This window comes from Gadus morhua, chromosome 1 (assembly GCF_902167405.1).
Source record: "Gadus morhua chromosome 1, gadMor3.0, whole genome shotgun sequence".
Taxonomy (NCBI): Eukaryota; Metazoa; Chordata; class Actinopteri; order Gadiformes; family Gadidae; genus Gadus; species Gadus morhua.
Window position 1 is genome coordinate 26,743,753 of NC_044048.1, and position 14,696 is coordinate 26,758,448.

The 14,696-nt window shown below is 51.4% G+C and overlaps 1 protein-coding gene across 2 annotated transcripts; it reads left to right on the forward strand.

The window, feature by feature from the left end:
- Positions 1 to 634: 634 nt before the first annotated feature.
- On the forward strand, positions 635 to 10,877 carry mbd6 (methyl-CpG binding domain protein 6). Of its 2 annotated transcripts, none has more exons than XM_030353611.1 (9): positions 635 to 882; positions 1,802 to 1,992; positions 2,332 to 2,471; positions 4,274 to 4,376; positions 5,480 to 5,651; positions 6,034 to 8,487; positions 8,776 to 9,918; positions 10,369 to 10,477; positions 10,732 to 10,877. In XM_030353611.1, exons 3-8 carry the CDS (start codon positions 2,356 to 2,358, stop codon positions 10,377 to 10,379), a joined length of 3,999 nt encoding a protein of 1,332 aa, XP_030209471.1. In that variant the 5' UTR covers positions 635 to 882; positions 1,802 to 1,992; positions 2,332 to 2,355; the 3' UTR covers positions 10,380 to 10,477; positions 10,732 to 10,877. The 2 variants fall into 2 exon arrangements, with proteins under 2 accessions (XP_030209471.1, XP_030209479.1); XM_030353619.1 differs by lacking the exon at positions 635 to 882 and adding an exon at positions 897 to 1,339.
- Positions 10,878 to 14,696: the final 3,819 nt, after the last annotated feature.

Here is a 14,696-nt window from a genome sequence, read left to right on the forward strand (position 1 = left end):
TGTGCCCTTGAATGTGAACTCTCAGTGCTTTGTATCATAGGCGTGCCCAAAGTTCTGCCATATTGTGCTTTATGTTATTAAATTGTATCCATTATGGGGTCAAGGATACTTTTGGAGCAGAACCTGGACATGCATAAATTTGTTGTTCTATACAAATTAGTGCTAATTAGTAGGATAAAAAATAACAAATGGCTGGTTTCATTTAACATATTTTTATTTTATCTTCTGACATATGGTACAATTCCCACTTCAGCAGCAGGATAATATTTCAAATTAATAAAATACTAATGTTTCCATCTTGATTATTATTATTATTCTTTTCTTTTTTATTTTTTACACATAATATATGATATGCATAATATGAATGGATTTCCTTTTAGAGAATGGGATTAAACCCAATTTGTCAAATGCAATGTATTGGTATCTTAGAGATATGTTTAAATTGTGGGTGCTACAGTATGGCATAATAAACTGGACTGAAGAGAGAAATATGGGATACACCCGGATCTATTGTGCTCTTTTATAGAAAGACATCTGTCGTAGGCCTATTATTATGCAATTGCTTCTTATCGTATCCTTTATCAAGGAGCTCGAGACATGTCTGGAACACACCACAAAGGTCCCGTTGCATGTCGGGTACAATACACTCTCCCAAACCATTGCGCAGGCGCGATAGAAAACTCCATTATTTTTTTTGCACGGAATCTGCAAGAAAAAAATAACAGTGGGCTAACTATGAATTAAGGATTAATGGATCGATTCAGATGTTGGATATACATATCGGATTGCACGGTTATTTCATGAAAGAGTGACGGGAGTAAGGGTCGGGTGATTGTGCAGCCGGAGCGGGACATCCTTCTTCTTGGGACAGTGAAGAATCAAGTAAATTTCAACCCATGCTAGCTCTTCACCCCAGCTATTTGGCTAATATTAGCCTGGGAGCCGAGGCGCAGTAAAATGAACCGTTGTCGCCCTTTGTTTTTTAAACCGGACTAGGAGACGTTGCGAGCGTCACGCAATTGAACCCACACGTATCGGATCTAAGTAGTTTGCGTTGTTAATTTGATGCTTTCCAAGAAGCAGAGCAACTGTATCCAAAACAATCTTCAGCTAGTTGGCTAGCATGCGGCTAACTCCTGATTCTCCCGCGAGCTAGAGAAAACGGAGAGTCCAAAACTTGGAAAACATCGGGCTGAACGCAGAGAAAACCCGACCCGTTCAGCTGATACTAGTCCCGGTAGAAGCCACCGATGTCCCCACTACAGACGGGGACTATATGTCTCTTGTTGTGCGTTCGTTCGTTTTTAAATTGTGCCTCACAAGACTTTTGCTATTAAGGGTTAGTGCGCCTGACAGCTGTCACGACAACATTGCACAAAGTAGAGTAGCAAAGTAGCTTAGCCATTAGCTTGGTTATTAGCATTGGTATCCACGTCCATATTTACTAAAAAAACATTTTTGCATTCTGGTTTGCCATGTTTGGGCAGTTGAGGTTCATCGCGAAATACTGAATGTCAATTTGAGCAAATTGGTGTTTCTTTTTGAAGCTGTCAGCGTGTTGGATTTCAACTTATTTATAACCACAGCTGCAGATTAGCTTCGTAACGTAGCTTCGTAACGTAACATCGCCTAATCAAAGTACACAGGCCTGGCGTAACACACCCTCCCACTTCAAGGTGGTCGTCGCTTCTTAAAACGCTTGTTATTGCATGTGTAGGTCAGTGGTTTAATTAAACGATAAGGACATAAAATATGTAGATGGTGTACTGTTATATAAATCATTTTTATGCTCTCTCGACAGCCCTTCACATGGACATGAACTGAGGACTTTCTCAAGGAGTTATTTTCCGAATAGCGGATTCGCAGGAAGCACAGTCTTTACGGAACATCAAATCGGTGTTTCTCAGAGTCTGTCCTTCCAAACAACCAGCATGCACAGCGGACCGCGGATATCCTAGCCTAAACAGATCCTGGCTTTCCAAAGATGACAAGGTATGCAGTCTGTTATACTGTGAGACGAATGCAAGTAATCTGTGTGGCTATAATTTCCAAGCACAAATCTATTTTTAACCTCTCGTCTCACATGCATATATCGATTATAGATAAGATATTAACAGATTATTTTTATATGGGTATTGTCAAGATCATCATCGATCTCAATCTGAAATAAATGGAGCTGTACATCATATAAATAAATAAACAATATTTAATATATATTTGTTATCAAATAATTGTCACATTAGTTGCAGCTATGATGTACTACCTAACAACAATTCAGATGTGAGTTAATCAATAGATTGGTGCTTATTTATTTTTCTGTGCTCTTCCCAGGTTCTGGAAGACAGACGTCACAAAATGATGGGAGGCAGCGAGACTGTCAGTGGGGACAAGGATGGGGTCCAGGCCATAGCAATACACGTCCCCATTGGCTGGCAGCGCCGGCTAGAGAGCGGACAGGTGCTCTATGTCAGGTAGGGTGGATTTTTTCTGAAAGGTGTTTAAGTTCATGTATACAGGGATTAATGGTACTATTGGTTATACATGGAGTTAGTGTGGGAATGCAGCGCTTCAATATTGTTGGTGTTAAGTAACACTGCAAGGTAGACTACAATATGTTAGGACTCTGCTGCATGTATTTGTCAATGTTTTGTTCAAGGCTAAAGAAGTGTATTGGTGAATGTTTTTTAAGAGTTCAATGTGTGGGTGTCTATGTGGCGTGTATGCATGTGTGTTTCTTGTGTGTACAGATTAACAACCACAGTAAATAGACACTCAAATCTGCTATTGTTGCTGATGTACATTGGGGTTAATTTTAGGAATAATATGGCTTATTTAGGTTTTCCAAAAATTGCCTGTACTTCCCCCAAAAATGGCATTGTTTTTATGCACTGTGCCGGAGAAATAAGGCATGGCTGGGCAACTTTTTAGCTATGGTTCAGTGTCGTACGTTTCACTGGTACAAATTACTGGCTGATTTTCCGCCTAGTGACAGCAACAGCCTCAAGATACCCCAGTCGGTTGGTTGCTTGTCTTTTCAACACTTTGGTTAAGTGGTTTCTCTGGCACGGGGCTCCCAAGCGCTGCCTTCAATTTGATCCACCAATCATACTGTAGCGACATGCATGTCAGGTTTTATGGATACAGCATGCTGGATTCAAACGTGGATATGTGAAAACATTCATCGTGTTGGGCCTGAAACCATTATTGGGAATTTGGGACATCTGGCCCCAAGCTTTCCAAAACAAAACTTTGCTTTTCGAATGTGCGGTATTCTTGGGAGTGGAGGGTTTGGAGTTGGGGGAATTTTCAATTTTTTTTTCATAGAGAGTATCCTGCCTTAGGTTCTGTTTGTGGATCCTTTGCGGAGGTGTTTGTGAATGGTTTGAGCTACAAAGAACACCACGGGCATAAGCCCACGTAATCACATGATTCTAGTGGAATGAATTGAGTTTTGACACTAATTGAATGATGTCCAATGGAAGTAGATTCTCTTGTTTTCATTGACAAAAAGAACAGTGTCTCCACCAGCTATTCTTGTGTCACACTTGAGTCCCAATCTTGAGCACTCCCCCTTATTTATACTAGAACTTTATTAAAAATTATGCTAGCGAGGATATGGTTTCACCGTCTTCCGGAACGACATGGGAAAATATGACTCGAACCAAGAATCTGCAGTGCCAGAGCTTTCTGTGGGCCCACAAAGGGAACATAATCATTTGATAGGTTTGTGAAACTAAAATTGATTATTTTCTATTTCTTGCGTCACTTTAAGACTCCATGACCAATCTGTCACCCCTCAGACTAAATAATGGCAACATAAAAATCTTGTATTCTCTTTTGTAAAAAAAACTGTATAAGGCGTTGTTGTCCAGATTTAATAGATATTTTAGTTACTTTTCTCAATTCCTGAAAGGTTTCTTGCATGGACAGGGATATATAGAGGACTCAAGTTGTTGAATGCTGTCTTGCTTGAATAACTATCCTCTATTAACTACATGACCGCAAAAAAATTGCCATCAGACCTGAACTGGGGTTCTTGGAAATCAAATTGTGTGGAAGGCGCTGCGTGAGAGGAAAGTAGGAATTTGGTTGTCGAAATATGTTACTTTGTCTAGGTGTTGGAAGATGTTTTTGGCATATCTTGTAATTCAAACATTGTGTCATCTTGCAGTTTAGGATAAAGGTAGTCATTTGATTTTGTGAGGAGACCCATTGTGACTATTGCATTGAGTTGGGTTGTGCTTAATACTGGGATTTCTCCTCTGGTTTGTAGTCCCAGTGGCACTTGCCTGTCTTCTCTGGAGGAGGTCAAGGCCTACTTGTTGACCGATGGCACCTGCAAATGTGGCCTAGAGTGTCCACTTGTCATCCAAAAGGTAATATCATCATAGTCAAATAAAAAAAAAAACTTCACACAACTAGGCACATGGTAAGCTGCTGTCTCAAACACAGGAGCCAGATCAGTGAGTCAGCAAAAAACAAACAGATGCTTGGGTGCGAAATTCGGCGTGCAGTCATTTCATGTGTCATTCTCTCTGTGTCTGCCGTTTTCTATCTTCTGCATGACATTGTCTCTCTTTCTGCTCTGCTGCGTATCTTCTGCATGTTATTCTCACTCTCTCTATCCGCTGGTTTATATCTTCTGCATGTCATTCTGCTCTGTTACTTATCTTCTGAATGTTCTTCTCGCTCTCTCTATATGCTGTTTCATATCTCCCTCACATGACATTCTTTCTCTCTGCTCTGTGTTTCGTACCTTCGGCATGCCATCTCTATCTGCTGTGTTCTGTACCTTTTGGCATGTCATTCTCTGTTTCTGTTGTTTCGTACCTCAGGCCTGTCATTTTCTTTCTGCATTGATTTATTATGCCTGCAGACTGTCATTCTCTCTGTGTCTGTTGTTTCGTTCCTTCTGCATCTCATTCTTTATGTGTTGTTTTGTACCTTCTACGTGTCCTCTCTCCTTCTGCTGTGTTTTGTTCCTTCTGCATGTCATTCTCTGACCGCGTTGTTTCCTACTTTATGCATTTCATTCTCTCTCTTTCTGCTGTGTGTTCGTCCTTTTGGCATGACATTCTCCTTCTGCACTGTGTTCGTACTTTCGGCATGTCATTCTCACTTTTTCCGCTCTATGTTTTAAATCTCTTTGCTGTTCTGCCAACAAAACCCATGCTGCAGTCCACACTGCAGCAGCCTGTACTGACAACAGATGTTGACAGCAGATGTTCACCTTTGTAGTTATTAATGCTGATTTTATTAAATTCCAATACAGTTTGGGAAAAATTGCAAGTATTCATCTGTGATTATAATCCAATCTGACATTCTTTGTATTATTAATACAAATAAATGTAATTTATTTGCATTCATGTAGCTGTGTACATGCCGAACCCGGATATCTTAAACGGAAGCCTATGTATGCCCTTTGTCCTCTTCACTAATGCTAGTCGTTAAAAGCCATCTATCAATCCCTTGGGTGCAGGTGTTCAACTTCGGCACGGCTGTTAAGGTGGAGCAGCACAGCCAACCACTGGGCAAGGCGGAGCAGGATATGACCAAACTCTGCAACCATCGCAGGAAAGTGGTTGCCATGGCCACGCTGTGCCGCAGCATGCAGGCGTCACAGCTGCCCTTTGCCACCCTCCATCCTCCAGGTAGAGTGATAGCCATATACTGTTGTTGCTAGGCTAGCTGGCTAAGCTAACTATGATAGATTATTACTGTACAGTCTTGATATGGCTATGGATGCTATTTTCTTTGTGTTTGGTTCCTACAGTAAACGTATAAATGAGCTCAAAATACACTGCATTAATACACCTGTAATAGATTTTTCGGTCTGTCTCATGCTATCAAGATGGCTTGGTGTACTTTTACTACTTTTCCATTCGATCTGTTTTGCAAAACCTAACTTGAAGTAGAATTTGAAGTGTACCAATCGTACGCCCTCCACCAGGCATCTGTTTCTGTTTTACACCGTCCGCCACAAAACTGATTGTTTTCGTTGCTTCGCCTCCCTGCGGACCTCTCCGCCTGCAGAGCGCCACAGCGGCCTGTCGGACCACCGCGAGCCAAAGAGGATGGCGCTGGGCGGGCGCGCCGACCGGGAGGAAGAGGAGCGCTGTGCCTACCCCCCCAAACCCCACCCCCACCCCGCCCGCGCCCACGGCAACCTCCAGCCGCCGTCGGGCTGCACCAGCCCCCGGACCTCCCCGGGGCCCCTGTACCCCTACAACGGCTCCTCCCCGCTCCGGCACACAAGCACAAACTCCCACCACGCCCTGGACGCTTTGAGGAGACTACAGCATCCTCACCTCCCTCCCCTCCCGTCCTCCTCCTCGTCGTCCTCCTCTTCCTCCAACGCCTCCACCGGCTCCCCCTTCCCGTACGGCGGCACGCAGAGGTCGCCCCGCCCCACCGCGACGCCGCAGAATCTCAGTCAAAGCCAGAGGTCCACCCCCAAGACCCCCGAGACGCCCGGCTCGCCTCGCCTGGGGCCCCTCTCCCCGCCGCCCTCCTCCCCGCTGGCCCCGGGCCCCCGTCACCCCCACGGCTCCGTGGCGGCGGGGTCTCCCCTCTCCCTCTCGCCGGCCCCCTCCCCCTCCATCCACAGCATGAGCTGCGTCTCGCCGCGCCAGCGCTCCCGCCACCCCTCCGCCTCCTCCCTGCTGTCGGAGCAGGGGGGAGGCGAGGGGGGAGGGGGGCTTATGGGGAGCGCTTTCCCCCCGAGGAGGAGCTCCTCCTCTTCCTCCCCGCACTCGCCACTCCCCGGTGGCTCCCCCAATCCCAACCTGCACTTCTCCAAGTACAAGCTGGAGGACATTCTGGAGCAGTTTAAGAACTCAGGCAACAGCAGCACTAATAACCACAACCACCTCCCCCTCCCCCCCAACGCCGCCCTACTGGCCAACCAAAGCAGCAGCAGCCTCCCCCACAACCTATCCCTCACCCTGGATAAAGTGGGGAGTGCGATGGGCATTGTGGGCTCCGCGGGGAACTTGGGACCGCTGGGTTTCGGGTCCTCTGGTCTGCCTTTGGGGGTGTTCCTGAACCACCATCAGAGCCAGCCGCCGCACCCGACTTCCTTCCCCGCTAGCAGCTTGCTCTCCGCGGCCGCTAAGGCCCAGCTCGCTAACCAGACCACCCAGGGCCAGAGCTCGCACACGGGCAGCAACCCGGCGAGCTCGGCCTGTCCTCTGGAGCTCCTGAAAGAGACCCAGCAGCAGCAGCAGCAGCAGCAGCAACAACAACTACAGAAGCAGCAGCAGTCGACGAAGGTAAAAAACAGCACTTTACACCACAACCCCCCTCCTTCCTCCATCTCTGCAAGTAGGCACCCCTCCCCGCACCCCTCCTTCCTCTTCCCTCCATCACACCCTCTGGCCCAGTCCCTGGTGGCGTCCGCTCATCACTTACCCCCCGCGGTGGAGCGCAACGCCTCACACCGGAAGCGCCACCGGCAGTCGCCCACGGTTCTGAGCATGCTCAGAGAGACCCAGCAGCTCGCCAACGGGCCCTGGAAGACGCCGCCGGGAGACCTCCTCTCCACCGCCATCATCAACCTGTCCACCTCCTCGTCCTTTCCCCCCTCCTCGCACCCTTCCTCTACCTCAGCCGCACACAACCACGCCATCGCCCTAGAGAACCACTACCATCTCCCCCCCGGACAGATCCCCCCCCGGCTACCCGCCGCCGCCCATCAAGTAGCACCCAACGCAGGGCCTTCCAGACAAATGGAGGCCCTGGACTTCACTACAGGCCTGACGGCCAACACGGGGCCTCCGCCGGGGCTGGATCCCCCGACGCAGCCCCTCTCCGCCCTGTTGCACCTGCTGAGCGTCCAGAACGCTCAGGCCTCGGCCGCGGCCACCATCTCAGCCTCCGCCCAACTGGGGTCTTTAGCCGGGGGCGGGGGCAGCGGCGGGAAGGGCGGCAAGCGGCAGAGCCCCAGGCCGCCGCTGTGCGCCTCCAAGCCCTCGTCCCACGGCCGCTCCCTAAAGACTCAGTCCCCCAGCCGGCCCGGTAGCACCACCCCTCTCCCCACCGCGACGCCTCCTCCGCCCTCCTCCTCCTCTCCGTCCCAGACGCACTCGAGCAGGTCCAGCCCCGTGCAGAGACTCTGCTCCCCCTCCAACCCCCACTCGCCCCGCTCCCGCACCACGCCCTCACCCTCCGCCTCGGAACAACAACAACAACAACAACAACCGCAGCAGCAGAGGCGCCCCGCCCCCGGGTACCACCGTGCGGCGGGGTCGCTCTCCAGAGCGCCCTCGCGGGAGTCCCTGGGGCTGCTGGTCTCCATGGCAGCGCAGGCCACAGACGCGCCGACGCCCGGGGAGCTGAGCTATTCTCAGGGCGCCGCGGCCACGGCCACCTCCCCCAAGCCTCTGGATCTCAGCAACCACGTCCTGAACCTGCTGGCCTCTTCGTCCACCTCGCCCCAGGTGGAGCAGAGCTCCTCGGACCGGACCCAGATGGGAAACCACAGCGCAGGTTAGCCATGTTGTTTGGTTTATTACCCTGGAGACTCGCTTGTTGTTTGATGGAGGGCCAGGCAAGACTGTGTTTACTGACGAGAAGGTTGAATGGGATTTTGTGTGAAATGTGGAGGCAAAAGGGTTTTGAGGGAGACACAAAACACAGTTTTACTCGGATAATGTATTTTGTTCTCTTCTTTGTCTGGTTGTCACACGCCGCTACTTCAACTGATTGGGAAAGTTAACCAATGCACGGAATATGTGTCGGGTTGTTTCTCATACATACCACATTGTGCTTCCCCAGAACCAGGAGAGGGTGTCGGTGTTGACGCTGACACCACCTCCACGGGGGCTAAACCCTCTCCAGACACTAGCAGAGGCCCTACACCGGGCCACCACCACCACCACCACCACCACCACCACAGCAGCCCTCCTCCACCTCATCCCCAGCCCCCCGGGGACAGCTCCGGCCCCAGCACCCCCTCCGCCCTGGCGGACAACACCACCCTCTCTCTGGCCGAGGCCTTCCCCTTCATGAACCAGGAGCAGCTGCTTCAGCTGCTGTCCACCACCGGGGGGCTGCCCTCTCTCCTGGACCCCGCCGTCCTGGCCTCCCTGCCCCTCGGGGGGATGTGGATGTGCGGGCAGCAGGGGCAGGGTCCGGCCTCCCAGCAGAACCTGTCGGATCATCTCCCGGCCGACCCACAGTCCCCAGAGATGATGATGCAGCAGCAGCAGCAAGACACGGCGCAGCACGCCCAGGATCACCAACACAAGCAGCAGCAGCACATGAACAGCAACCCGCTGTTCCCCCTGTTGCCCCTGTTGTTCGGCGCCCACGGGGACCTGCCGCTGGGCCTGCTGAACCCGCTCCCGCCCCCGAACGGCCCCGCCTCCAACCCGGGGCAGGAGGCCGACCTGGGGCTGGCGGAGAAACCCAGCCTCCAGGCTCTGCTCATGGCCTCCCTGCTGCTGGGCCAACAGCACGGCCCCATGTTACCTCTCTCTGGACTATCGGGACTGGGCCAGCTGGGCCTGGAGCTCCCCCTCCACCAGTCGCAGCAGCTCCCGGCCTCCCTCGACGGCCTCCCGCCGTTGGACAAGAGCACCGGCCTCCTGGACCCCTCGGGCCTCCAGGGGCCCAGCCTCCTAGAGATCCTGCAGGGCCTCCTCCCTCCCCCTCCACACCCGCCCCCCCCCCCCCCACCACCACCACCACCACCACCATCACCACCACCCTACTCCTCCTCCCAACTCCGCCGAGGGCTCCCTGCAGGCGCTGCAGGCGCTCCTCCTCCCCTCCCCTCTCTCGCCCAACCCCGGGGCCTTCCTCTCCCTCAGCCCCGCCCTGCTGGCCGCCGCGCTGGCCGGCTCCGCCGAGCTCCACCCGCCTCCCCTCACCCAGCTAGCCCCCACTGCACAGCAAACCCAACACACCCCACCTCAGGTAGGAGGCCGCCTATCTCCGCCGTAGTGTCTTCTCTCGTGTGCTCCCGCAGCCATCCCCTTAGAACAACAGCTCTGCTCGTTCCCGGGGCTGCTTCCATTGTTGTTCTCTTCCCCTTTAGTCACGGAGCTTTCCTGTTAAAAAGAACGCTTAAACCCTTTCCTAACACCCCCCCCCCCCCTTCAATGTATTTTTAACCGAGGCCTGTTTTCTTTTACGCCGATGGATTTGTTGTCTGAAACACTGTTGCATGCGAAAATACATCTTCATCGATTTAGAGAGGTATTTGTCAACGTCCCATGCGGCGAAACATCGGCGGGTACTTATTGCGTCAGCAGGCTTCGGCCGCGTTTAAGGCTGTCCCTCCCTGACCGAGTGCGTATGTTCCTCGTTGTCTAAGCCCTCTTCCTCCTCGTCATCCTCCCCTCTCCCCACTCTTCATCTCCCCAGGTGACCTCTGACCCTGCCGGCGACACCCTGATCCCGCTGCCTCTTCAGGGCAAGGACAACCACCTCCTGCAGCAGCTGCTGCCCTCGCTGCTCAACCCGGCCGTGCTCGGTGGGTGTCTGCCAGCAGGCTGCAGTAACGGGGTTCAGGGACATTTGGGCTGATGCCCTTTATGTTAAGTTCATTTGGTTTTGGGGGTTATTTTGTTTGTTTGCACAACTGAATTGCTGACATTTAAATAAGAAGAAACTCTGATCCAAATTGAAAAGAGAGGAATAGAAAATGTATAATAAACTAGTTTATTTACATTCATTTAACTAATCAACGTTTTTATCATATCGACTAATTTTGTGAATGTTTTGTAGGTGATCTTTCGGGCCTCGCTGGCTTTCACAACATGGTGGGTCTGGGGCACGGGGCTCTGCTCCTGCCCCCAGTTCAAGCCTCTGCTCTGGGCATGCCTCTGCTGCAGGGTCCTGACGGAGCCATCAACCTGCTCAACAACATACAGGTAGAGATTGATGAAATGTCCTATAATTAACATAATACAGTCAGGTTATGTCATACAAATACTTGTATTCTATATTTTTTTATTCTAAGTGTGATTCATCTTTATCCTAGTTGTGTGTTATTAAAACCCTTCCTCGGTGTCTCTGCAGCTCAACATCGCACCGCCCACAGAGGAAGACAAGCCAATGTCGTTGGGGGGAACACAAAGCCCCGCCCCCCACGAAGAAATGCCGGCCAATCAGCTCGCTCCCCTGGCGGTCCCCAGCCCGACCCGCTCCCCGGCCCCAGACCTGCCAGCCTGCCTGCCCGCGCCCCCCCAGCAGCGAGGAGGCCCGGAGGGAGGCTCGGCCCGGGGGGTCGGGGCGGGCGGGGGCGGCGGGGGCCTGATCGACCCGTACACCTCCTTCATGGACACCATCTACACCTCCTTCCTGCAGGTCAGCGCAAAAGAGCAGGAGGAGGGCGCCCATTCGGGACCCGCGGACCCCACCTCGCCCTTCTGTGCCTTACCCCCCGTCTCCTTCCCCTCGGCGCTGGGGGAGGAGGCCTCCGCCCAGCCCCCCCCCCCGCCGCTGCCCCAGGCCGGCGCCCCGGCCTCGCTCAGCCCCCGGCGGGCCTGCTCCCTCCGCCACCCCGACCTGTCCCGCCTCAGCCTGGAGGCGGCCGCCGCCGCCCACTCGCCGGCCCAGGGCGCGCCCAAGCCCAGCGAGGCGGGGGCCTCCTCGCCCACCTCCCAGAGGAAGACGGGGGCCCGCGTGGCCGAGGGGCAGACCCGCCACGAGCCCCCGCTGCCCCCCATCTACCTGGAGGAGGCCAAGACGGACTCCCGGCCCTACGGACACCCGGGGCCCGAGAGGCAGTGCGGGGTGACCCTGGGTCAGGCCGGGGGCTACCTGGGCCCCAGGGACGGGGCCGGCGGGCGGCCCAAGGAGGAGGGGGGCGTAGGGGCCATGCTGCTGCACACGGACCAGGGCAGGGTAAGCATGTCCCCTAACAGTTTTGTAGTTATCTTTATAAGGAGATTAGGATGGGGGGGGGGTTCCTGTATACGTCTCCCCCTACACCCCCTCGACTCATGGTGAGTGTTCGGGAGTGCCTTCAATAACATCCAGGGGGGACCCCGGAATTAGAATATTAGTATTCCTCTCCATCCTTTATTGCTTTGAAAGGGCAGACGTGATTTTGTGTGTGTGTGTTGTGTTACGCTACAATGTGATGTTATCCCTTCCCAAATGACGCTGGGGTGTGGGGCTGTCCTCTCCCTTCACGGGAAGACGCCCTGATCTGGGCGTGCGAGACTCCTCCGCCGCTCCAGACAGCGTCGGAGGGCCCAGTGTCTCGAGGCAGTGTCAAACAGCTGACTACGAATTGATTGCACCCGGACTACGAATTGATAAATGGTCAATGACTTGCATAAACTGTAAAAAAAAAAAGCTGCAGAGTCTGGAACTCCTGAACTTGAGGCTCGGCTGTCCGCCAGTGCCCGCCCCCCCCCCCTCCCCCTCTCATACATTTTCTTGCAAGGGTTTACTCAGAATACAGTTCCCGGGAATTGTGTAATTTCCACCATTGGCCTTTTATTTTTTAATGTGTTGATCACATATTCATCACAACCTCCGAAGTAGTCCACGTAATACTATAGTGATATCAGCTTATAAGGCCGTCATCCTGAGCCTCCTCCTCCTCCTCCGCCTGCCATCCTTCGTCATCTTTCGTCATCCTGCCCCTCAGTCTCCTCCCTGGGTAGCCCCCTTGCCAGCATGACTCACACCAACTAGCTGTTGATCATGGCTGTTTGTCTAGCAGCTGAATCCACAATGGAGCCTATAAAACACCACTCGTTCCTCGACCAGTAACGGGTTCCTCGTATAGGTGTTCCTTGGTAGTTTCCCCACCCCTCCATGATGAAGTGGCGTGGGGCTTTCTCCCTCTCTTCTCTTGAGTGTGCAGGACCATTTGAGTTTCCCCGCTCCCCTGACTATTGCATCAATCCCTGGCTTCCCCAAAACAGCCCCCCTCAGCAAAGAGCTTGGTTCATAATATAGACAGGGTTTCAGGATTTGTTTGCCAAGTTATGAAAAAAGGATCTTTCTTTTGATACGCAACTAATTTGTAATTGATCTTGTCTTCTGACATTTCTCAGGATCAGGTCGCCCCGACGGTAGGAGCCAGGAGAGGAAGGAAGAGGAAACAAACGTAAGATTATGTTTTAATACTTTGTTTGCTCCCGGGCACCAAGTATATTATTATTAGCATCTGATTTCAGGACCATGTCTGAAAGAGTGAGGACATTTTATCCAACCAGGACCAAGAAACATGAACCGTACACAATTTATTTATCCCCAGGCTACAGAATGTTCTAGAAGACTTTAGAGACATGGAAGCCCCAAGCCTAGAGGAGACCAGACCCACGGTGAGAAACATTTCACCACCACACTGTGTGTGTGTGTGTGTGTGTGTGTGTGTGTGTGTGTGTGTGTGTGTGTGTGTGTGTGTGTGTGTGTGTGTGTGTGTGTGTGTGTGTGTGTGTGTGTGTGTGTGTGTGTGTGTACTAACTGTGGCCCCTGAATGCTCATGCCTCGCAGGCGGTCCTCCTGAAGCCCGAGAGGTCGGTCCGGGGACGGCGGCGACGTGGAGCCAGGTCTCAGAGGCAGTGATTGGTGGGAGAGGAAGAGGTCACTCCAGTGCTGTGGACCAATCAGGATGGTCCGACGCCCTCCCCCCCTCGGCTACACTCCCCGCCTCACCCTTCCTCTCCCTTTTCTATCACCGTCTACTGTCTAAAGAAATGTTCTCTAATTTTTTTACAACTGCACTAATACTATACCTTTGTCATGTCAGATATTAAGGAAAACACTATTGGAAACATAGGAGAGCTCTAGATTGAGACAAACAGAAGGATCCAGAGGGGATTTAGCTCACTTAGTTTCTCTCCTGGATCTCGGAAAGAGAAAAAATAATGGTTGGCTGGTTTGGTCAGGGATCGGCCAATGAACATGTTGGAGTCATGTTGACAAGATAAGAAAAGAAAAAAAGCAAATGAACATGTACTGTTTCCTCTCATTGTGTTTACTGTGAGTCAGGATGAGCCCATCTACTTGAATGATACGTTTGCTCTCCATTGAAAGTGAGTGAGTATAAATGAATATCAGTTTGTGTGTTTGTGTGTGTATGTGTTCTGTATGAGTATGGCGTCCATCTTGGCAGTGTGCTGGACAACAGTGCTGTTTCTGAGCCCTCTCTAGTCCGGCCCTCTGTGTAGCGTTACGGTTTGGTTGAATTCACGGTTACTCGACAAAGTGCAACCTCGATCCAAGGTAAAAAGAAAAAGTCACTGGTTTTACTTCAAAAGTCTTTCCTATGGTTTGGAAAAATGTCAGGAAAAAATGTCAAAAGGGAACAACCATCTTTTATTTAAAACAATTTTAAAACCTTAAAACATTGTTATCTTTATATATACATACATAACTATATGTATATATATATTTTTCGTCAGGCTTGTGGAAATAATTTTGAATGTGAACCACCAGTGAAAACCCGTTTATTTCTCTCTGAAACCGGTTTGAATTTAACCGGTATTCACATTCCAAGAAAAAAACAATCATGTCTTTTTTTTTTTTCTTTATCATGCTTTCACTGTCTCCTTTGTGGTTATTTATTTGTATGTCTGTTACAAAGTCGCTGTGCAATGTGGGGTGCAATGTTCATGAGGTTATACTACAAGACCTACCGTAGGACATGAGAAAAACAGCAAACGCTAAACTTGAAGTCTTCAAAATTGCGTGGGTAGACGCGCCCACATTTCGAGGCACTTCTGAAT

Coding starts and splice junctions, on each gene's coding strand:
- mbd6 (XM_030353611.1), top strand. CDS start 2,356: ATGATGGGAGGCAGCGAGACTGTCAGTGGGGACAAGGATGGGGTCCAG. Junction 2,472..4,273: donor GGACAGGTGCTCTATGTCAG/GTAGGGTGGATT, acceptor TCTGGTTTGTAG/TCCCAGTGGCACTTGCCTGT. Junction 8,488..8,775: donor GATGGGAAACCACAGCGCAG/GTTAGCCATGTT, acceptor GTGCTTCCCCAG/AACCAGGAGAGGGTGTCGGT.